The sequence below is a fragment of the Clinocottus analis genome, unplaced genomic scaffold (genome assembly GCF_023055335.1).
Source record: "Clinocottus analis isolate CAN_PGR_092001 unplaced genomic scaffold, fCliAna1.0.p SCAF_19, whole genome shotgun sequence".
Classification (NCBI taxonomy): Eukaryota; Metazoa; Chordata; class Actinopteri; order Perciformes; family Cottidae; genus Clinocottus; species Clinocottus analis.
Window position 1 is genome coordinate 697501 of NW_027175920.1, and position 23760 is coordinate 721260.

Consider the following 23760-nt stretch of genomic DNA (forward strand, 5'->3'; position numbering starts at 1 on the left):
TGGCGGCGTGGAGGCGGAGCCTCGTCAATGCCGGCGTATTGACTCAGCGCGACAGAGAGTCATTGTCTGCCTCGTGCGGCTCGTCTGCTCGTTGGCTTCCAGCCGCACGGACAGCAGCCCACACAAGCAACACCACCGCGGCGCGTATGCGCCTTCTTGGACCCTGAACACATGCGACATTGTTTGTTGAGACAAAGTCTTTTAGTCTGGACTCGCTCGAGTTTTTCCTCGTCCAAATTTTCCCATTTCTTGAATCGTTCCACCTGGCCGGCCGTACCTGTCGCTACAGTTCTTTCTCGGCGCGGCCGCCAACCGAGCGTCCGTCGAGCGGAAGCGTGTGAAACTCCTGGAGAACCGCAGCTGGAGCGCGTTTGCACGACCGCACCCCCGCAGAACAAAATGTTGGACGTTCCTCCAAACCTCAGGACGCGCGGCCTGCAGACCTCCCTGCACCGCGAACACACTTCAGATCAGATCTTAAACATCGAACGTTGGGACAGGATTAGTCGTGTTTAGCTATGTTGAGGTTGGAATGAGGAATGTCAGAGTTACAGAACAACGGAACAATGAAATAAGGGAACAACAGAACATTGGGAACAATGGAACATCGGAAAAACGTAACATCGCAAGATCGTAAAAACGTAAAAAACGTAAAACAGAAACAAAAGGAAAACGGAAAAACGGAATGGACCAGAACAACAAAACAGAACAATACAACAGAACAACAGAACATTAGGAACAATGGAAGTGAACAACAGAACAATAGAACAACAGAACATCAGAACATCACTTCCTCTGACCGAGTACAAAGCGTCTTCATTCAACGTATCCGTAGTTTTGCATAAACTACAACCTCGTAGTTTCTCCCTGGCGACTGAGCTGAAACACGTCACGTCACACGCGTGTGCAGAAAGTCCTCCTGTGTGTGTAACAGGATAAATACACAAACTGAACTCCCGCCGGGCGACTTGAAACGCCGCTGCAGTCAAAGACAACCTCAGTGTGTATTTCATCCTCACCTGAACCTGCAAACCAACAAGCAGTTTGTTTCCTGTTTGTCTGCCGGCGGCCAGCGAGTCCTCCGTGTTTGTAACACAACAACACAAAAGCACAAAAGCACAACAGCATCAAGGAGCAGCAGGCTGTCGACACAAAGCAGCCGGTCCTTTAGTCGCTGAAGGAAAGACCTGCAGGAGTCCAGCTCTGTAAACGACAGCGACGCAGCACACGGAGCAGAAACCCTTCGTCCTGCTCGCCGCTCGTCTTCCTCTCTGCCGCTCGCTGTAGTTTCACAGTTGTTACAGATTATCATCTCACATGTGACATCACTCTTTGTAGCCTTTGAGCCAACGTGACGGCAGTTTAACGGTGAAGTCTGGACAGGAGAGACGTGACAACGTGGTCAACAAAACACAGTGATTTATGCATTTTAATGGTGCTATATTTTGGTCTTGATGTCAGTAATCAACTGGGGAGGTTTCATGGTGATATCTGTTAGTTATGGTTTTCCTCATATTCACCTCTAGCGTCTTCAAGATGTCTGTCATTTCATCTCTTTAAAGGCTGGTTTCTCTAAAGCAGTTTTTCCTCAGACTCTGATCCATGAATCTCCGCTCCAGCAGCTTCCACGATCGAGCTTCTCTACATCCCGAAGGTTTCTACAGAGGAGTTTGTTCACATATCACTCAGAGCCGCCTTCACACAACTTTGTATGACTAAAAACATGGAGATGTATCTGTTTTATGTCCAATGACTGATTGATTCAAAGACTTATGTTCAGGAGATGAGTGAAAAGAAGTCCATATTGAAGAAGATTAAACCTCCTTTGCGTCTCTGAACATGCTGGTACAACTTGAAACACAAAGGGAATAATTGTCTCGGGAGGTTTCATGCTGATGAGTTGTGTCTCCTTCCATAAAAAGCAGAGGATTTATGTCAAGGCATTAAAATAGCAAACAGTTTCTCACGGACAGAAACCTCTGCCGGGGCATTTTCCGACTGTGACTCGATATCTTTAGGTGCACCAGAGGGAGTTCATGCAGTCGAGTGACAACTGGGTAACCTGGTTTATCTGGGACACAAAAAGACTTGTGTGAATCCCCGCCGGGCATCAGGACAAAAACGGACTTTCTGCTTCTTTCTGGAAGCAGGATTCCTCCGGTGTTTCACACACACGAGGTCCTTTTCTCTCTGTTTTTACTACGACTCTCTGTAGGTGCTTTAGAGCTCTTCTGTGTCACACACACACTCTCACACACTTTTACTCCACGTTGTGCCTCCGCGGTCGGCACGGAGCCTGGCGTGGGCCGAGGGAGCGAGTGGTCGCATTACTCTGCCGTTACATCACATTCCTTCAGTCTCCCAAGCAACCAGGTGTCCTCCAACATGAAAAAAGCCGCGCTGTAACTCGGTTGTGTCACCGCCCCCTGCGGCTGTCGCACAACGCTCACACACAAGCACCACGTCATGGCCGTCCTGCTGGGCCAAAGAATGCCCGTCTTTTTGGTGCAGTCGGAGGGGGTAAAGACCAAAAAAAAACACAAGCCGCCGGGACCGACCGGCCGGTGGGAGGAAGTGTGAGAGTTTGTTGTTTTTGAGAGCAGAGTTTGGGAAGAGAGGCTTTTCAGAGAGAGAGAGAGAGAGAGAGAGAGAGAGAGAGAGAGAGAGAGAGAGAGAGAAGTGACTCATCTGAAGCCAGAACCCTGATGGAGAGAGAGAGGAGAGCCTTGATGCAGGTGGGCCGCCCTCGGCTTCTCTCAGAAGCAAGAGAGAAAAGAGAGAATCAGCGGTCGCTGCCTTGGCCCACAGATATTACAACACAGTTATGTAAAAAAACACACAAAAAATGTGCAGAGAAAAGAAGGTAGAGAGAGAGAGAGATGGATGAAGAGCGCGTCGACGTGTTATTCTGCTGCGTGTTCAGAAGAGAACGCCGCAACCTTTTTGTTGCATTAAAGTTGCAGTATGTCGCAGGTGTTTGGCCCAACGTTTGAACGCAGTGTTTCCGCATCACGTCCATTGCTAGCTCGCTAGCTAGCAGCTAACGCTCGTACAGCTGGTGCATTCAGGGTCATGGAAAACCTGGGAAAAAAGTCATGGAGTTCATAAAATTGTTATTTCCAGGCCTGGAAAAGTCATTGAAAACAGTAAAAAGTGTAGTAAAAGTCATGTAAATGTGTTTATATTCATGTGTTCATGATGTTCATTCACGCTGAGTTTAAAATAATGAACTTTTTTTTTTTAAAAGAAAGAGGCTCAAAATGTCAGCATGCAAACATACAGGCATCTATATAAATGTTTATTGTTGTCTTAAATGGCAATAAAAAAAAACAGTCTGCTGTTGATCCGTTCAAATTCACAATATGGTCATAATCTGAATAATAGTGGAATATTACATTTTACAGGAAAACTGCACACAATTGGGTATACATGTCGGCATATTTGGGGGGGTTTTCAGCCACGCTGGACTTATTTTATTAATCATAAACTCTGCAACGACATGTTTGTTCTCGCGGACAGAAAAGATGGAGACCCAAACAAAAAGAAAACAAACCTGAAACGTGTTAAAATAAAAAATAAAAACATCTGCAGCAGCAGGATTCACGAGCGACAGCAAGAACGTGGAGGGAATGCAAGAGGAGGGAGCATGTGAGGTGTGTGTGTGTGTGTGTGTGTGTGTGTGTGTGTGTGTGTGTGTGTGTCCTGGAGGGGTTTCAGGGGTTTTGACCTTGTTGCCTCCTCACACTAATGGAAATGGATCTCTGAAGAATCGCCGTTTGCCTGGAATTTTTTTTCACAAATCTTGTGTGTTTTTTTGGCGCCGCGTCGTCCTTCAGGCGTCACCGGTCTGGCGGCGTTTTGCGCGGCGCCGCCGATGCAGATGAGTCCATCTGGACTCCAGCAGCCTGTCTGTCACCGCGGCTAGACTTCTGGCTGCAGGTCTGCTTCTCTTGTTTGGGGACGGATTTTAAAAAATGTAATGAGATTGACTCCCTTTTTTTTTTATCAACCACACTTCAAAATGTATGGAAGCCCATTTCCGCCACGCAAAAAAAAAAAATTTACCTAAAAAAAAAAAAAAAAAATTAGGACCAAAAAGAAAAAAAAGAAATTAGGATTTTTTTATTTTCGTCAATAAAAAATAATTTTTTTTTTTTTTTTTTTTTTAACCGAATATTTTTTTTTTTTCTGGTCCTAAATTATTTTTTGTGTGTGTGGCGGAAATGAGCTTCCATAAAAAAAAAGGAGACTCTTGTCTCTTGTTTTTAACGCCGTTGAGCCCCGAAGACAAATTAATTGCATTGCAGTACTTGCTGTAATAATTAACTAACAATCAACCGTCGTGGCTGGTTAGCATGTTTTTTTTTTCAAACAGCCATTACTTCCTGTTTTTTCGCAGAATAACGCTCTAAAAAAATGACAATTTCACAGAAATCCGCCGCATTGACGTAAGAAAAACATCGCAATCTTTTGACTTTTGAAATAAAACTAATAATAATAAACAGTAAGAACAGGATCCCAGCAGGTCGTTGTCCTTTCTCTCTTTCTCTCTGTCCGCCATCTTTTTTCCCCTCGGCGACCCTCGAAAGCCGACCCATGAATATTCCATCAGCCGACGGGAGGGGAGGGCTCTGCTCGGCCTCTTCACTCAGCGGCTCGGCCTGCGAGAGGCTTACATAAAAGTCCGTATTTATGGGCATGAATGTAATCATGGCGTGAGTGTGTGGCTGACACGAAAGTCCATATTTATGTACGTGAACATAATCAGAGCGTAATTGTGTAGATTCCCAAAGCGAGAGAGAGTGAGAGAGAGAAAGAGTGGAGCAGGAAACGTGGAGTGTGAAAAAGTGGCAAAGACATTGGAGGGAAATGGAATAGGTTTTGCATTAATTAGCACTATGTGTGTGTGTGTGTGTGTGTGTGTGTCGGGTCTAATATATGCTGCCCACCGGTGAAGAGCCTGCAGAGTGAGATAAATGACCTCATATTCTGGTGTCTGAGCCCCGGCTCTCTGGTGCTAGCGAATCGTGCAGCCGCAGAGTTATTAATGCAACTTCAGCGCGCATTAACTGTAAAGTGTACTCTAAATGATCCGAGGCTGGTTTCCGCCGGTTGAAGTCATTACATTTTTTTTTTCCGGGGTGTAAAAGACGGATCGTAGCGTCGCGACGAGCTCGAGGCGCCGTCCCCGTCGGCGGGTTTGGTCGTCGCGAACTTTGCTCGAACGCGCAGAACTTCATCCGCAGTGAGGAGAACGATCATTAGCGACGACTGAGTAATGATGTCAGAGTCCTGCAGAAACGAGTCCTGCATCACGGGAATGAGTCGGCATGTTTTTGCGCTTCCTGTTCTCTCGTCTCGTAGTCGATGTGTTTTTGGTTTGATGTTGAAAAACAAGGTCACAGTGTTCAACACATGCGTGAGATTTTAACGTTTTGTTCGCTGACTGAGCGCCCTCACTAGGACTCTAGTCCTTTATAAGCTAACGTAAAGTCATGTGACCGTGGTGGAGTTCCTTTATAAGCTAACGTGAAGTCATGTGACCATGGTGGAGTTCCTTTATAAGCTAACGTGAAGTCATGTGACCATGGTAGAGTTCCTTTATAAGCTAACGTGAAGTCATGTTGGAGTTTGTTTATAAGCTAACGTGAAGTCATGTGACCGTGGTGGAGTTCCTTTATAAGCTAACGTAAAGTCATGTGACCATGGTGGAGTTCCTTTATAAGCTAACGTGAAGTCATGTGACCGTGGTGGAGTTCCTTTGTAAGCTAACGTAAAGTCATGTGACCGTGGTGGAGTTCCTTAATAAGCTAACGTGAAGTCATGTGACCGTGGTGGAGTTCCTTTATAAGCTAACGTAAAGTCATGTGACCATGGTGGAGTTCCTTTATAAGCTAACGTGAAGTCATGTTGGAGTTTGTTTATAAGCTAACGCAAAGTCATGTGACCGTGGTGGAGTTCCTTTATAAGCTAACGTAAAGTCATGTGACCGTGGTGGAGTTCCTTTATAAGCTAACGTGAAGTCATGTGACCGCGGTGGAGTTCTTTTGTAAGCTAACATGAAGTCATGTGACCGTGGTGGAGTTCCTTTATAAGCTAACATGAAGTCATGTGACCGTGGTGGAGCTTCTTTTAAGCTAACATGAAGTCAAAAACATCTAAACTATACCCTTCATCACCATCCATGAAGCTTCCTAAACGTCTGATCCAAAAGGTGACGCCGTCGTGATCAAGAAACAGTAAACTATGAAAAAAAAAATAAAGCACACGACCTTCAACTCGAGCTGCTCTTCATTCCAAGATCTGAAAAGGTGTTCACCAAATTCAATGAATAAATAAAAAATCCAGCCTCCTTGCTTGGGCTGAATCCTTTTCAGCCGTTTCCTGAAAGACATTTGCTAGATTGGTATTATGGTCTGTCCCTTTGTTTGGTTGATTGGTTTGTTCCAGTGCGTTATGATGTCCGAGCTGCCTCCAAAAGGACCTTTCCAGTGAAAGAAGATGGATGTAATTACGTTGAGTAAAACATGTTTTTCCGACGTGTCGCTGCTCAACAAGTCGACAGCTCTAATTCTGAAGAGGATGATTCAGAGAGGGGAACGACAGAAAGTACTCATCCAGAGTAAAGGTGTCACAACACACAGGTACTGACAATTACTGTTGCGTTTAAAGCTAATAAAAGTATATTTCACTTTTCCTCTTGGTATTCAATGATACCCTGGGCCTCTGAACTATTTCACAACCAGTTAAAGGCTCCTCACTTCAAACCATTAAATATTTATATGATAATAAAACACCTGATAGTAACAGTAACTCTCTGTCCCCTGACTTTGTATGGATGGCAGATGTTATAGGTCTCATGGATATTATTTTTATTCAGCCTTTTCTGGGCGTATTTGCTCTTTTTGTACAGTTGCAGAATCCCCGACTCGACTGTTGCATTGTGGGTAACGTAGGCGCCAGGTTTTGACAATGAGGGAAAATGACCTTTACGGTTCTGCTGCATTGATTTTGATTATTTCTTTTTTTTAACTGTTGTAATCATGATTACAACAACATCATAGGAGTGCAATGCTAAATTGTGTTGAGTTAAATGTTTTTTCCGGAAGGCAGTGAAGCACAAAGTTATTTATTGTGTAGTTTGGAGATCATATTAGTCTCACGGCTGCAGAAAGTTTGATTTATGGGTAATATATTTATATATAAAATACTCAGAAAAGTCCAATAAATTTTAGTTATTTATTTATTGATGAAAATAAGAAGAAAAAAAAGGCTTCCATCTGTGAATTTAATGAATGTCATCGTCCATTTGTTTGGGAGAAGAATACCACTAATGATCAAAAGTGAAACATAGATCTATATTTACATGCTTGACAGAATTTAATGGGCAATTGGCAGAAATAAAAGCAAAGTGTGCCACTTTCTAATTAGACTCAATACTCTGCTCCTTTTTTAATAAGCGTCACGAGGCTTTTGGTCAGATTATCTTTATTTTGAGTCTCTACTTTGCAATTTTGTTCTTTTTTAAATAAACCCACAAGGTTTAATGAGCGTCACACAGCAGCGTCGTCCACGACAATCGAAAAATAAAGTCTCTCAAACGAGCGGCCGTTTCCACTTCCAGACACATTTGCTTCTGCCAGTAAATTCATTCAACGGAGAAAAAAAAACGCTTCCTCGCTGCCAATGTTCTCGATCTGATTGTGTCAATACACACACACACACACACACACCTCAAGGTGTACGCACACAAGCTCCTTCGTACGCTGTGCAGGAGTTACAACGCTCCTCAAGGTCAGCTGGAACAAAGCGGCTGCAAAGAACATTTCTAATTAAATGAAACAAACACTCGACGGCTGCGTCTCCGATTATGAATCATCCGCGAAAACGTAGCCGAGAACAACCTGTTGGAACATCGGACGCATTCTCCTGTAAAGTGTCCTGATACCATCACCAACAACAACAAAAAACAAATCAAACACAAATATAAGGTTTAATGCAATGGACTGGGAGTCCTCTGCAAGTAATCTAATACTTACATTTAACACACGGAAAGCTCATTTCCTCCAGAGAATAAAATAACCGGCATGCTCATAACCTCACTTCACAGCGCATCATGTTTCAGGAAGAAGAAGAAGAAAACAGCATCAGCAGCACTCATCAGCAGATAACAAAGCACATTATACAACAGCTTCAAGCATGGAGGAGCTCGCTGGGATCCAATTTAAAAGTGCGGGAGGAAGAAAAAAAACATGATTAACGAGGGCAAAATAGCAGAAAAGCAAACCAGGACCCAAGAGGGACTGTAGCGGTGCATCGGCTGTGTGATTAGCAGGTGGGCTAAAGGAGCCGCGATGCACTCCCTTAAATTAGCTCCTCTGGACACGACGTCACCGGAGCTCACAAGAAAGGAGGCGCTGAAATGTGTTGAAGCTGCATTCTCTCTCCTGACCACCAGGGGGCGACTCCTCTGGTTGTATAGAAGTCTGTGCTTCATGTCTTAAAGCTGCATTCTCTCTCCTAACCACCAGGGGGCGACTCCTCTGGTTGTATAGAAGTCTATGATTCATGTCTTAAAGCTGCATTCTCTCTCCTGACCACCAGGGGGCGACTCCTCTGGTTGTATAGAAGTCTGTGCTTCATGTCTTAAAGCTGCATTCTCTCTCCTGACCACCAGGGGGCGACTCCTCTGGTTGTATAGAAGTCTATGCTTCATGTCTTAAAGCTGCATTCTCTCTCCTAACCACCGGGGGGCGACTCCTCTGGTTGCATAGAAGTCTATGCTTCATGTGTTAACGCTGCATTCTCTCTCCTGACCACCAGAGGGCGACTCCTCTGGTTGTATAGAAGTCTATGCTTCATGTGTTAACGCTGCATTCTCTCTCCTGACCACCAGAGGGCGACTCCTCTGGTTGTATAGAAGTCTATGCTTCATGTGATAACGCTGCATTCTCTCTCCTGACCACCAGGGGGCGACTCCTCTGGTTGTATAGAAGTCTGTGATTCATGTGTTAAAGCTGCATTCTCTCTCCTGACCACCAGGGGGCGACTCCTCTGGTTGTATAGAAGTCTATATGAATGACTCTACTTCTCTCTTGATGTGTTCCCTCAGTAAACATTGTAAACATGAGTTTATGTCTCAATCTCTAGTTTCAAGTCTTCTTCTATACAGCATGATGTTCATTTAGTACATTATGGTCATTTAGAGTCAAACAGGGACGCTTAGGGGGCGGGGCTACAAGGTGATTGACAGGTCTCTCATAACAGACGTATACAGAATCTCTATATCGCTCCTCAGTCCAAATATTGTCACTTTCTTACAAAATCTTATGTTCGAGGCTCCACAAACCGATGAGTGACATCACAACGACAACTTCTAACATATCTAAATATCTCAATATCTGATAAGCAGTGCATCTCTTTCTCCTCGTACATTTACAGATTAAATAAAAAAAACCTGGCCTTCAGCGTTCCTGAACATTCTCACAGGGTCTCAAGTGTGTTTGCTCCACAGAAAAGAGTTTTGACACAGTTATATCATCAAGCTGTTGAGGCTTACTCTCACTAGTGTGGTATTAGCATTCAGTGGATAACCAGAGGGAGTTAAAAACACTCTAAATCCATCTGTCGCCTCAAAATACACCGTCAGTCACATATTCATCTGCATTAGCATGCACGCTTTTCTAGCATAAGGAGTAAAAGATGAGTCTATATTTAGACTGTTAACAGTGTTTGTATTTCCAAGACAAAATGTTCCAACAGCCCTGTGAGAGCACCTCCTTTTCCCTTTTCCTCTGTTAACCTTTTGATTCACAGGAGGAGTTAGATAACAAGTTGCGCTGCAGAATAAAGACGCTGTAGAGACACAAAGACACACATGCATGTGCAGGATGTGCAGTGTGGACGTAACCTGCTTTGTGTTTGTGGGGTTGCGATACCTTTTTTTTTAAGCCTGTCTCTCTCTCTCTCTCTCTCTCTCTCTCTCTCTCTCTCTCTCTCTCTCTCTCTCTCTATCTCTCTCTCTCTCTCTCTCTCTCCAGTTTCCTCCCTCTCTCAACGTGCACTGGTCCAAAACAAGGCCAGAGAACAAGCGCGCGACAGATGTGGGACACTTCTCCTGACCGCCTCGCACCGCCGTGCACGCGCCTCCAGGCTGAAGTTGAAGGTTGCCCTGCGGGCCGTGGCATGGTCGCTCTGTATGTGTGTGTGTGTGTGTGTGTGTGTGTGTGTGTGTGTGCGCGCGTGTGTGTATGAGTGTGTGTGTGCTGCTGATGTTGCCGCGCGGCTCCTTTAAGGAGATACATACGCATCAGCTGCAAATAAAAAAATGCGCGTGCGATAAATAAACACAGAGAGAACAATGCGATTGTGATTTCAATCTTCTAGCCGCGTGGGTTCGTCTCGTGCCCAAACGAGCCGACGGCTAAAAACACTGTGTTGTGCACGCATTGTCACATGAAGATGTGCACGCGGGGTTGTGTGTGTGTGTGTGTGTGTGTGTGTGTGTGTGTGTGTGTGTGTGTGTGTGTGTTTGTGTGTGTGTTTAAAGATGGATAACTCACGCGCTCCCGTGGATCGATCCGTAAATGCCATCGCTCGGCGGTGTGGGAGGCTGCTCTCCTCCTCCTCCTCCAAAAAGAGAAGGAAAAAAAAGATGCGCTCTGTTTCCCGGTGTGTCCGGTGCTCCGTGAGAGAGAAGAAGAAGAAGAAGAAAGAAGAAGGAGGAGAAGAAGAAGGAGAAGGAGCCTGCTGGTCCGGTCCCTGCGCTCCGGTGGCGGACACACAAGCACGCCGCCTCCCGCGTCGCTGCTCTCGGGCAGCAGCACTGAGCGTCGCGCCGCGCGCCGTGGAGCCTCGTGGAGGACGAGATGTCGCGGGAACACGAGCGTCGGTCTGAGGAACGAGAGCGTGAAGAGGCAGAGCCAATGGCAACGAGGAAGACTCCTGTGTGATCTTCCTCCTCTCGTCTCTTCACCTCTCTTCTCCTCTTATTTCCTCTCCTCATCTCTTCTCATCTGCTCTTCTCTCCTCTCATCTCATCTCCTCTACTCTCATCTTCTCTTCTCTTTCCACCTCTCCTCTCTTCTCCTCCTCTCGTCTCATCTTCTCCTCTTCTCTCCTCTGCTCTCCTCTCCTCTGTTCTCCTCATCTCTTCTCCTCTACTCCACTCCTCCTCTTATCTATTTTCCTATCTTCTCCTTTCCTCCTCTCCACTCTCCTCTCTTCCTCCTCTCCTCCTCTCTTCTCCTCTCATCTCCTCCTCTCCTCTCCTTTCCTCCTCTTCCTCCTCTCTGTCCTCTCCTCCTCTTCCTCCTCTCTTCTCCTCTCCTGTCCTCCTCCTCCTCTTCATTCTCTCCTCTTCATCGAAACGATAAAAGCAAAACCCCAGCGAGTCCTCATCCTCACTCGTCTCCTAGCTAGGAAAGGGAACAAGGATGCGAAGCAACAGTTTACATTCGGAGCCGCATGCTGCAGGCGGCGTTTCCTCCGTTTGCTCCGTCCACTTCACACTTCACACCTTCTGCTCTCCAGACGGTGAGGAAACAGTCTGTGGAGAGTTGGCACAGGACATGAAGCGTGAGGGCGTTTAAAATAGTCTGCGCTGGACTCCTTGTCTCCTACGGCCTTGACCCTAATTTGGGTTAATGCCCCACTTCTGTGTCTCACTCATATGCCTCTTATGAGATATTTAATGAACTCTTTGCTTATTTAATGTCTCTCACCTTTACTTTGTCACTTTGTGAGGGACATAACTGATCTCTTCACTTGTTATTTATATATTTATGTTTATTATACAAAGAAAACAAAATGAAAACATTAGAAATGATGTTTCACGTGATGATTTCTTTGTTTTTATTATATTCACGTTCATTTCCTCTCCATTCATATTTCCTGCACTTGACATGTGACCACATTTAAATAATTCATTTCCTCTGATGCACACATCTATAATGTATCATGCCCATAATTATGATGCGTTAGCACGACTACATTGCACTTTACAATTAAAAATGCGTTATACTTTATAGATGTAACACGTGAAAAACATGTTATGATGACGTTTAAGGTCGACTATCGTGATACTTCATAAGTGCAAGCATCATAATTTCTATAGTTATTATATATAAATGCATTTTAATCACTATTATAACGCATTCTAAGTTACTTTAAGCGGTCATAGTTTGCTTTTCATCCTGAGGTCATAGGTCAACATGCTTGGTGTTTTATAAATAACATACTCTTGATTTTTCACGTTTTCTCTTCACTTTCTTCACTTGTACTTTATTTCCTTGTTCTCGCTCAGCGGCTCCTCTCAACATGATTACAGCGACCCTCTGAAAGCTCAATCATCCTCTTGATTAGAGGCTCGTCTCCTGTAATTCTCATCCATTCACGCTGCCGCCGCCTCTCGCTTCATGAATAGAGACTTAAAGTGTCGTGATTACGGCGACCAGACGCATCCGGGACGCGACGCTTTGACCTTTAATCAGGAGGATCTTTTGTTGAGAGGAATCAGAATCGTGGTGTTTAGAACTGAACTGTTCTTTGTACGACCGGCTTCCTCCGGCTTGCAGCCAGAGGAAATTTCCACCGGCGTTGCTGTCGTCCGGTCGCCCGCTCGTTAACCCCCGCGGCGCCGAGCGGAGGCCCGACCACTCGGCCCTGATACGCCCGGCTGTTTGCCGACAGACGGGGGAATAAGAGCTGACTGCTGGCAGGAATGTAGGCTGATGGAGAGCGGAAAAGTACCGAGTGCAGCCAACAACAACCCCCCCACCTCTCCTCCATCAACCCCGACCCGCTCACCCTCCAGCCTCCGGGGCCCAACTGAATCACATCAAACTTATAGACTGGAAAGAGCTCGAGTCTGTCGAGGGGTTCATAAAGATGCTGCTACTGTTAGTGAGGCGACGATGAGAAGGAAAAACCCTGCACAGAGTTTTTATCAACTAACTATGTTACAGCATCACAAGTGAATTTCTTCATTAAGCGACCCTGAAAAAAGCCCGTGAAGGAACTATTTAATGAAGGGACTATTTAGTGAAGGGACTAGTGAAGGAACTATTTAGTGAAGGGACTAGTGAAGGAACTATTTAATGAAGGAACTATTTAGTGAAGGGACTATTTAGTGAAGGAACTATTTAGTGAAGGAACTATTTAGTGAAGGAACTATTTAGTGAAGGGACTAGTGAAGGAACTATTTAGTGAAGGGACTATTTAGTGAAGGAACTATTTAGTGAAGGAACTAGTGAAGCAACTATTTAGTGAAGGAACTATTTCGTGAAGGAACTAGTGAAGCAACTATTTAGTGAAGGAACTAGTGAAAGAACTATTTAGTGAAGGAACTATTTAGTGAAGGAACTAGTGAAAGAACTATTTAGTGAAGGAACTATTTAGTGAAGGAACTAGTGAAGGAACTATTTAGTGAAGGGACTATTTAGTGAAGGAACTATTTAGTGAAGGAACTAGTGAAAGAACTATTTAGTGAAGGAACTATTTAGTGAAGGAACTAGTGAAGGAACTATTTAGTGAAGGAACTATTTAGTGAAGGAACTAGTGAAAGAACTATTTAGTGAAGGAACTATTTAGTGAAGGAACTAGTGAAGGAACTATTTAGTGAAGGGACTATTTAGTGAAGGAACTAGTGAAGGAACTATTTAGTGAAGGAACTAGTGAAGGAACTATTTAGTGAAGGGACTATTTCTGAACTTTATATAAAAACTATGAAATCCTGTAGCACTAACAAGGCCATAACGACTAAATGAATGAATATGTACTTTATTAATACCTAAGGGGATATTTGTTGACGTAGTAGCAGCTTACAGACACAACATACAATATAGAACAACAGGAAAGATATATACACAAATACAAATAAAATAAAAGCAGCTGGGATGAAAGATATGTACTGATATGTGTATGTAATTACAATCATCTTCATATCATATATTGTTTTTTAATGCTTTTATTCCTGTCTATCTTTCCTGGCATGTTAGTTCATGTTAGTATGTTGCTGACGGAACTTCACTAGCCCCGCCCCCGAGGCTCCCCATTGGCCGAGCCGGGAACGTAAATAAAAGGAACCGGCCCTCCTATTGGCTGGCTGGGGGCTCGCGCTGCTCCGCGGCGGCGCCTCCTGTCCGGCCGTCAGTTGAGGAGACTTATCGCTGAGCAACGGACCTAACTGCCGCCTCGACGCCTCCGCACCAACAACAACAACAACAACAACAACAACAACAACAACAAGAATGAAGTTCGTGAGGTTCATCATGAAAAACGCCGCGTTGGCCAGCGCGCCCAAACACATCGAGCATTTCTCTAAATTCTCCCCCTCGCCGCTCTCCATGAAGCAGTTCCTCGATTTCGGTGAGTATCGATCCGCGATCAGACGGGTCACGTGCGCACAGGAGAAGATTCAGCGACAGGATAACTCGTGCTCGTGCACGTTTGCGTGTCTCTGCAGCTCGTGCTCGCAGGGCGGAGTGTTGCATCATATCTTTCTGCAGGACCCGAGCCTGAAGTCTCTCTGACCACAACCACTCATGTTGAGTAAAGTAGAACCAGCAGGTTGCAAATGACCCGGCGTGCAAACTGTGCAGAGGAGTTCAGTGTTAAAATGCTTGTATCTACTATTTATTCATCATAAGAATATATATATATGTATATATCAGATCAGATTCAACTTTATTGTCATTGCACATAGTACGACATGTAGTTTATCTATCCAGAGAGCAAAAGAAGCAGTAAAGGTGCAGCATGATGGATAATATGATATATATATATATATATATATATATATATAGAGAGAGAGAGAGAGAGAGAGAGAGAGAGAGAGAGAGAGAGAGAGATAGAGAGAGATAGAGAGAGAGAGAGAGAGAGAGTGTGTAGTATAGTTCTGCTTATCTTTATTATTATGTTTTTTTTAATCGCTCAAATAGTTGTAGTAGTAGTATTTGTGTTGTCAAAATGTCAGATGTTAAAAAAGTATAATATTTCAGTGCTCAAAAGGTTTGTTTTGTTCAAACCATCCGAGTGTTCAATATCGTTTTAATATCCATAAAGTAGGGCTGCAACTAATCATCACGTGCACTATTGCTTCATTAAATGTCAGAAAACTGTGAGAACTACTTTTCACAGTTGGTTGCGACCTCTAAAAAGTATTTCTAAAACCCCAAATAAGTTAATTGTACTATAATTTAAGCTGGAAAAAAAGCTGAAAATTAAATTTTTTTGACATTTTGTCTCTTGAAGTGATGAATCCATTCATTTCCTCAGGCTCCATCAACGCTTGTGAGAAGACGTCCTTCGTCTTCCTCAGGCAGGAGCTCCCGGTGAGGCTTTCCAACATCATGAAGGAAATCAAGCTGCTGCCCAGCAGACTGCTCACCACCTCGTCCGTGCAGACGGTGCAGAGCTGGTGAGTCCGGGCCGCCGAGGGCGCCATGGGAGCAAAACAAAAGAGCAAAACCACTCGTGAGAACCCGTTTGAAACCAGAGCCGAACCCCCGACCGGCGGCGCGTTTCACGCTCACAGCTGTTGAGTGTTTACAGCCCAGTGAGTTGAACTCGTTCCAGAGGGAAAGCTCTGAACTCTCCTCTAGTTTCTCCTGCTCACGTGATCTTGTTCCTCAGGAGCCGCCGTGTGAGCTCAGGACACGATTTAGCACTGTAAATATTTAAAGTAGAGTAAGCTGCAGCGCCGCGGTGTTAACTTCTCTTACGTGTGTTTATTTTCTGGGTCAGGTACATCCAGAGTTTAATGGAGATCCTGGACTTCCTGGACAAGAACCCGGACGACTTCAAAGTCCTGGGAGAGTAAGTTTAAATGTTGTTCATGTGTTTATTAACGGCTCAGAAACAACACTGCCCTTTCACATATGAAGTGGAACCTTTAACGGGTTGAATAAGATTGAATTGTTTATTTTGTAGGCCTCTTTGTGGCCTACAAAATAAAGGCCCAGGAGAACCAGAACCAGGACTGAGCTGCGGTGAAATTAGAGGTTCTCTAAAGCAAATGCTTCTCATATAGGAGTGCGGGAAGACACTCTAGTGTGTAAAATCATTCAAAAATCCTTTAAAAATAGTTATTTAACACATATTCAATATTCATATTCGATAAAGAAGTTGTATAGTTATAATAAAACACATTTATCAGACATTACCCAAAATGCTTTGCACTGGAGGGGGACTCTTGAGACCCGCGCCGCTCTTAAGGGACTCTGGTGCACTACCGCTTCCGTCCACAGGGGCCGCCACAATCAACACAGAAGTTTCTCCTGGTAGTTTTTAAATGAAGTCTGGATTTGTTTGAAAGCGTTTATTTATTTACTCGTTGTTCTCATGTAACCCCTCCCCCCCCGCCACCCTTCCCCTTCAGGTTCGTGGACGCCTTGGTGACCATCAGGAACCGGCACAACGACGTGGTGCCCACGATGGCCCAGGGCATCATCGAGTACAAAGAGGCCTTCCCTCAGGACCTGCTGACCAACCAGAACATCCAGTACTTCCTGGACCGCTTCTACATGAGCCGCATCTCCATTCGCATGCTCATCAACCAGCACAGTGAGCAACCTTTTCCTGCGTCTTCTTACAATGTCAGACACAAAAAAGCCTCATAAGCTAGCTCCTGTAGTTCTTGCATCGTGTCTGTAATGAATATTTTGTGACTTTATTATTTCTCTCTCCTCGCTGTCACTCTGTCGGCGCCCAGAGGGGGAAACAAGTCTCTCCACACTGAGATAATTGTTTAAAGAAACGTCGCCTTATATTTTTTTTATCCTCACATCCATTAAAGATTTTTCACGTGGGATGTTGTTGTTTGCCGGGGGAACAGTTAAGAGTCGAGTCAGGATGCACATCGTAAAGTTTACAGATCAACATGCGACATCATGCGGTGCAGAAGTATCTGGGGAATTATCAGAGAAGCAAACAGGAAACTAGTTTCTCCTTAAATAGACGTCAAAGTGTCCTGGTATGAGACACAAAACCCCAAATTGCTCTCAGCGTATGAGGATCTGCAAAATATCAAAGACGCTGGACGAATTGAATCGAACAAATGAATCTATCGTAACATTTTTAAAGGTACAGTGTGCAGCTTTCAGAGCGGCTATTGACAGACGCAAGCTAGCGCTGCTGCTAGCGCTGCTGCTAGCGCTGCTGCTAGCGCTGCTGCTAGCTCCCCGCTGCCTGAGTCGGGGTTGGTCCCGCTACCTTCGTTGGTTGTCTGGGAGCTAGCAGAGAGCTAGCAGCAGCGCTAGCGGAGAGCTCGCAGCAGCGCTAGCAGCAGCGCTAGCTGGCTGCTAGCCAACTGAAGCTAGTAGCGGCTTGTAACCCGACTTTAGCGGTACATTCTTCAACGTGGAAAAGTACAATCTTTACTTCAGCCACAAGACTTTTAACTGATGTTGTTGTTTACTGTTGATGACTCATCACTGATCATCACTGACTCATCTGAACTTCTTGACTTCTTTTGTTCCCTTTAGCTCTCATCTTTGATGGAACCCTCAACCCGGTGCACCCGAACACCATCGGCAGCATCGACCCCCACTGTGAGGTCGGCGATGTCGTCCAAGGTGAACAGGGAATATTAGTTTTGACGCGTCTTCACACGCTTTGATTACTATTTAAAACAACAGTTTGGGTTGTTTTCTCATCATAATTTCTGACCTTTTTATGATTGTTTTCTGCTTTGTTCAGATGCTTTCCACAGCGCCAAGATGCTGTGCGACCAGTACTACCTGCGCTCCCCTGACCTGGTTCTCCAGGAGATGTGCAGTACGTTTACGCTCATTTAATCTGCCGGGATTAAGCGCAAAAACCCAGGCCTCGCTGCTCATTCCAGAGATTTTAAATGAAGGACAAATTGCAGCCGAGTCCTCTGTGTGCACACACAGGGAGCGAGTGTTTGTTTGTGAATTAGCGTTCATCCAGATGGACCCGAGAGGCCTCTAATTATAGCTCTGCAGCTCACGTAAACGGCTCAATGAGCCCGGCTGAACGCAGCAGACAATATTGACACGGCGGACCCTCTCGGAGCGCACGCCGACAATTAAATGAAGGAATTAAGAAGCCGTTTTGTCTCGTTTTGTGCAGGCGAGAAGATGAAGAACCTCCCGATGAGCATCGTGTACGTGCCCTCTCACCTCTACCACATGCTGTTTGAGCTCTTCAAGGTGCGACGCGTCCCAGAGTTCACCTTTACAGACTAATGAGCGCTGTAGCACGACGCACAAACTACTGTAACCTTTTGGAAACCGTGGGAAAATCCTCCCGCGCCCATTTTAAGTCCCAGCATGCCCCATTCAGACAATCTTTTGGCTTAAAATACGTAATTTTTTCTCATTTTTGAACCAAACGACACACTTTTTTGACTGAAACTCCTTCCTAACAGGCCAAGTCTTTGTTTTATTGTGATTTTTGTTGCAGATTCTGATTCTTTAGGTCCTAATCTTTCCAAAAAGGTGTCTTATTGATGCCCCAGGAGGCATCTTTAGGGAATCTGGCTCATATCATGCTGGATGTTCATAGTTATGATCAAAATATCTTTTAAAAGTGATTTTTTTTTTGTTGCAGATATACACTTGCAGATAGACTTTGCTGAACAAATACATGCAATAAACACAAGTATTGGCATTAATTTGGGGTTCCTACGACGGCTCAAACACAGGGAAAAGGAGGTCTGGAGCCAACATTGTTTTCCACAGTTTTCAGCGGGTTAAATGTCTTCATTGTTCCCTTTTGTTTGTTGTTGCAGAACGCCATGAGGGCCACGATTGAGACTCACGACAACAGCAACACACTTCCTCCCGTTCGGGTCTTGGTGTCTCTCGGAGACGAGGACATGTCAATCAAGGTGGGTGGCAAGTCACAAGCACAGCCTCCTGAAGTACACAAATAAGACTGTTGGATGTTTTGCTAGAGGAGTGAACAGGGACTCCTTCCCCCCCGTAATGTTCACACACTTATTAATAGCAGGTGGATTGAGTTTTTAAACCGTCCGTGGGCGTGTTTTTAATGTTCGGTGTGAACCGGCTGGTTGTTAACGGGTTTAACGGAGCCTGTAAAGCCGAGGCGCTTTCACCGAGTTAATCTTTTTTTTACGCCGTTCGAATCAGTTAAGTGTTAAATGAATTCATTAAAACGGGCGGCGGACGCCTTTTTTGTTTTTCAAAGAGAAGAGCGTCGCCCAAATCCTCCTCTAAACCCGTTACGCAACGACGTCGCCCTCAATCAGTCACACGAGGGCCGGCCGGAGGGAAACACAGCGGCTGAGCCGCCGGGAGATTAACGAGGCGTTCATGACGCGTCACCGGGACGCGGCGCCGCTCCATGGGACTCATTCAACAAGTCAGAGACGACACAATGCTTCAAAATACTCAAAAGTCTCGACGCCATTGCGGCTGTTTGCGCACATTTTTTTAGCCGACAGGAGACGGGAGGTTTGTGATCCACCTCCGGTTTGATCAGGTAGTTGTGAGATGAGAGCAAGAAAATGAAAAGCAACGGCATCGTGCAGGAACCTTCATGAAGTTTAGTTATTCTTCAGAAGGCTTTGGGGGAGGATAAACATTCAAATGACAGGAGGAAAACACCGCTGTGAAGCGATAAGCTCGTGTTGAAATGACAGCGATGAAGCATTGATTTAGTTTGCGATCCCTTTTTTTTTAATGCATCTTATTTTTTGCTAATCCCCTTAAATCTAGTTTCTCCTCAGCACCTCCTCTTCCTGTTTACTGACGGCTGCTGAGGCCGTGTGTTCAGGACAGGTGGCGTTCAAGGACCTCTCGGTGGCGTCTGTCCTCTCCCACATCTCACCTCTCTGCCCCCCCCCCCCCCCTCCCCCGTCTGCAGGTGAGCGATAAGGGCGGCGGCGTTCCCTTCCGGAGGATCGAGAACCTCTTCAGCTACATGTACAGCACCGCGCCGGCTCCACAGAGAGGAGCGGACACACGGCCCCCACTGGTGTGTGTGTGTGTGTGTGTGTGTGTGTGTGTGTGTGTGTGTGTGTGTTTAAAAAAAAAAAAATCTTTTGTTCGTCTGTCCTATGTAAAACATCTTTGAGTATTCAGAAAAGCGCTATATAAAATTAAAGTATATATTTAAAGTATATATATATATATATACTTTAAATATATATTTTTATATATAAACTGTAGAACTTCATTATTACCGTAGAAAATTCTTGCCATTCTTGTAAAGATTACAACAGAATAATAAGACGAGCTCAAACGCAAACAACAAATGTGTGTGTAGTGAAGGAGTTGACACACATATGTTTATATATATATATATATATATATATATATATATATATATATATATATATATATATATATATATATATATATATATATATATATATATTCGATAGTATTTTTTTTTTAGTTTTCCCTTTTTGTTCCTTTTGTTATATATATATATATATATATATATATATATATATATATATATATATATATATATATATATATATATATATATATATATATATATATATATATATACTTACTTTCTTTTCTTTGCACAATATTGCATTGATGTGACATTTCCATCCCGTCTAGAAGCATCAAAACACTCATTTTGACTCTCACTGTTTAAATGAATCCTCACGGAGAACAGAGCTGTCTCTAACCACATGATCCCCCCCACACACACACACACACACACACACACACACACACACCCCTCTCTCTGAACAGGCCGGCTTCGGCTACGGCCTGCCCATCTCCCGTCTCTACGCGCAGTACTTCCAGGGCGACCTGCAGCTGTACTCCATGGAGGGCCACGGCACGGACGCCGTCATCTACCTGAAGGTGAGCCGGACGCGGGAACAACACACACAACACAACACACAACACACACACACAACCCTGCAGCCCCGTGAAGTACGACATGATATCTGTAGTAACAAGTCCTCCCCTCTCAGGCGCTGTCCACCGACTCCGTGGAGCGGCTGCCGGTGTACAACAAAACCGCTCTGAAGAACTACAAAGTGAGCCAGGAAGTGGACGACTGGTGCGTCCCCAGTACGGAGCCTCTGGACCTGAGCGTCCACAAGGTGCCCAAGTGAAGACGCACCGCGAAGCCTCCACCTCCACCTCCACCTCCACGTCTCCACGTGTGCAGAACCCTTTCCTGTAGTCGGGTTTTTTCATCTTGAGTTTAGCAACCTTCATTGCTGCTTTTAGGCCTCGTGGATCTTTTTTTTGGGATCTTCGGAGGTGGAAATAGAAAACAGCTACTAACGGATAGCACGTTGGGAAGAGGAGAGTTTAAAAGACTCCTGCAGATGAACACGAGCCTTATCGAGGCGACTTCACCCGAAGGGCTCAAAGCATCTGAACTAACACTCTTGTTGCCCCGCCATCAGTTTTTAGAGCACTGTACTGATTTCATCAAATTCACGACTCTTAAATTGAGTCGTCGTCGTCTTTAAATCACAGAATGTTGCCGAAGCAGCGTTACCTCAGCGTCATGTGACCTTCTTCTTCTTCTTCTTCTTCTTCTTCTTCTTCTTCTTCTTCTTCTTCTTCTTCTTCTTCTTCTTCTTCTTCTTCCAGTCGCAGCTTGTTCTTTGTGCCATATGAGGAGCAACGTGCTTCCTGGGTCCATAATGTGTTAAAATAAAAAAAGCACAGTTTTTTTGTATTAAATGTATCTTGAGCATACAGTGAGTTAAAGGTTATTTTTATAGCTACACGTGACTGAACAGATTGTACATAGTGTGAATACAGCCCAAATAATAAAGAACTTCAGTACGACGTGCTTCTCTTGTGTTAGTTGTTACTCCTGCAGTGTTGTCTTTTTGTCTTCTCTTGCAGCTTTGTGGGTTGAAAAGTGTTTTTTTTTACTCTGCAGTCACTCATACCACCATTTCTTTCTTTCATTTAAATTTAAATTGGACTAAATATACACATTTGCATTTTTTATTTATAGAAAGAAATGGATCATTTTTTAAGTCAACCAAAAGAAAAAACAATTGAAATAAGAGTAAGTTCAATAAAATGAAGAAAAGCTCATTTCAAATTAAGTATTCAAATTATATATATATATAAATATGATCCTGCTGGAGGCGGATGTGAAGCTCACTTCACGTTCCAGCAGCAGCTGATCTGCAGACGCTGAGCAGGATGTTTACCTCCAGCAGCGAGTTCTCCTTATCTCATGCAAACCAGCGGACAGACTCTGCCTAGCGACAGGAGCATCGTGTCCAGTGTCTGCAGCCAGCGGCTGTAAAACATGCAACTGAAAATAAATAACTATTAGTCCTATTTTTCTTTGAATTATTTTTATGATTTTTTTTGTGTCTTTTTAAAAAAAAAAAAAAAAACTTTTATTTTGGTAAGTATTATACTATATATTTTGGTCCTAATTCTTTTTTGTGGCAGAAAAGGGTTTTTAGATTCATAACGTGTTTTTTCTTGATTTGTACCTGATTGATTTGACCCCTTTAACTCCAAAACATCAGCAAAGTTGAGTTAACTGTTAATATTAATTAAATAAGAAAAACATTCCTTTATTATTTAGCACACCCTTATTCTAAAGTCCTTTATATTTAGATTTATTTTTGTATTTTGGTAATAATTAAAGCATTTCTCTTTGTTACATCATCTCTTATGACGTTTTTCTAATGAATAAATACACCACCTGCATGTGTTCTACTCATTATAGTGAGAATGTGAACTTTTCTAAGTAATTCACGCCTTTTAAAACTAAAATCTTTGCACGTTCCCTCCCAAAAAAGGCAGATAATAATAAAGTCATTTAGGGGAGGATCCATTCTGACATCCCTGAGCAACTGTTGTCCCCAGATGGTTGCCCATGTGAGCAACGCTGTGGTCTCGTGCAGCTGGCGGCTCGCCGGCTCAGTCAGAGTTTGAGCTTTTGCTCTGCGACGCTACGAAGCCAGAAGGCAGACGCAGATTAAGACTCATGCATTATGCAACGAGAGCTCCTTGTTTTTTACTTCCAGCTTCTTCCAGACACAAGCGTGTGAGCGCAAAGAGAATAGAACATTACATCCTGGTGAAGGCAACGACTCACGAGGTGTGTGACACTGTGATGTCATGTATTACACCTTTATTCATCAGTTTAATACGTGACGCTTTAATACATTGAAAATCTGTCTCTGTTACTCGTTTCTGGCCACATTTAAGGATTTTATATGGAGCTTTCTGCGGCTCCGGCTTCTGGAACGCGGCGCTTTTCTTTGTCTTTGTGTCCAGAAACTTCAAGTCTTTAATTTTTGGGCCTCAATGTTGGACTTTAAGGACTTTCCAATGTACTGAAATCCATGTTTTTTTTGGCATTTTATGGATCAGCGGTTGAGAGAATGACAGAAATAGTTGTTACCTGTAACCTGACATGCAAAACTGAGACACAGATGGGATGAAAACTATCATTTAATATTTAAATTAACTTGTTTGTCTTTCAACCTCTTTATCACAGACCTTCCTGATGAACTTCATGTTGTTTTAAAACGACTAAAATCACTTTTTTTCAGGTATCTCTGCACTAAAAACAGTCCAACGTCACAACACCTCGTCTCTAAAACAGAAACACAAGCGTCTTGCCTCCGTCTGCGTCTCTCGCTGCCACTTCTTCGTGTCAATCCTTTGATATTTTTACGTTGCAGCATTTAGAATCGAGGCTAAAATAAAATGGCTGACGCAGCTGTTTGTGCAGCAGACGGAGCGTCTCAGGTGTGAAGGAACAACACCTGAGCAGCGTGACTCAGGTCCTGCATGCGGAGCGTCGGCT

General features: G+C 44.1%; 2 protein-coding genes across 6 annotated transcripts in view; one reads left to right on the top strand and one right to left on the bottom strand.

Annotated features, from left to right (window-relative positions):
- The window catches only part of tbkbp1 (TBK1 binding protein 1), a 49407-nt gene extending 38520 nt beyond the window's left edge, over positions 1–10887 (bottom strand). For 2 of the 4 annotated variants that reach the window (XM_068583012.1, XM_068583008.1), the window contains exon 1: positions 10563–10887. The gene's annotated coding sequence lies outside the window, so the exon portion shown is untranslated. Of the gene's footprint in view, positions 1–277; positions 784–8039; positions 8425–10562 lie in introns of those variants that run through there. The other 2 variants (XM_068583011.1, XM_068583009.1) reach the window with 2 other exon arrangements.
- A 3219-nt stretch (positions 10888–14106) lies between these two features.
- On the top strand, positions 14107–21761 carry pdk2a (pyruvate dehydrogenase kinase 2a). 2 transcript variants are annotated; one of them, XM_068582906.1, is made up of 12 exons: positions 14242–14367; positions 14465–14545; positions 15277–15418; positions 15745–15816; positions 16379–16563; positions 17484–17573; positions 17698–17775; positions 18094–18173; positions 18755–18853; positions 19852–19962; positions 20700–20813; positions 20927–21761. In XM_068582906.1, the coding sequence occupies exons 3-12, from the start codon at positions 15351–15353 to the stop codon at positions 21068–21070; spliced, it is 1041 nt and encodes a 346-aa protein (XP_068439007.1). In that variant the 5' UTR covers positions 14242–14367; positions 14465–14545; positions 15277–15350; the 3' UTR covers positions 21071–21761. The 2 variants fall into 2 exon arrangements, with proteins under 2 accessions (XP_068439006.1, XP_068439007.1); XM_068582905.1 differs by lacking the exon at positions 14465–14545 and having other exon boundaries at positions 14107–14367.
- Positions 21762–23760: the final 1999 nt, after the last annotated feature.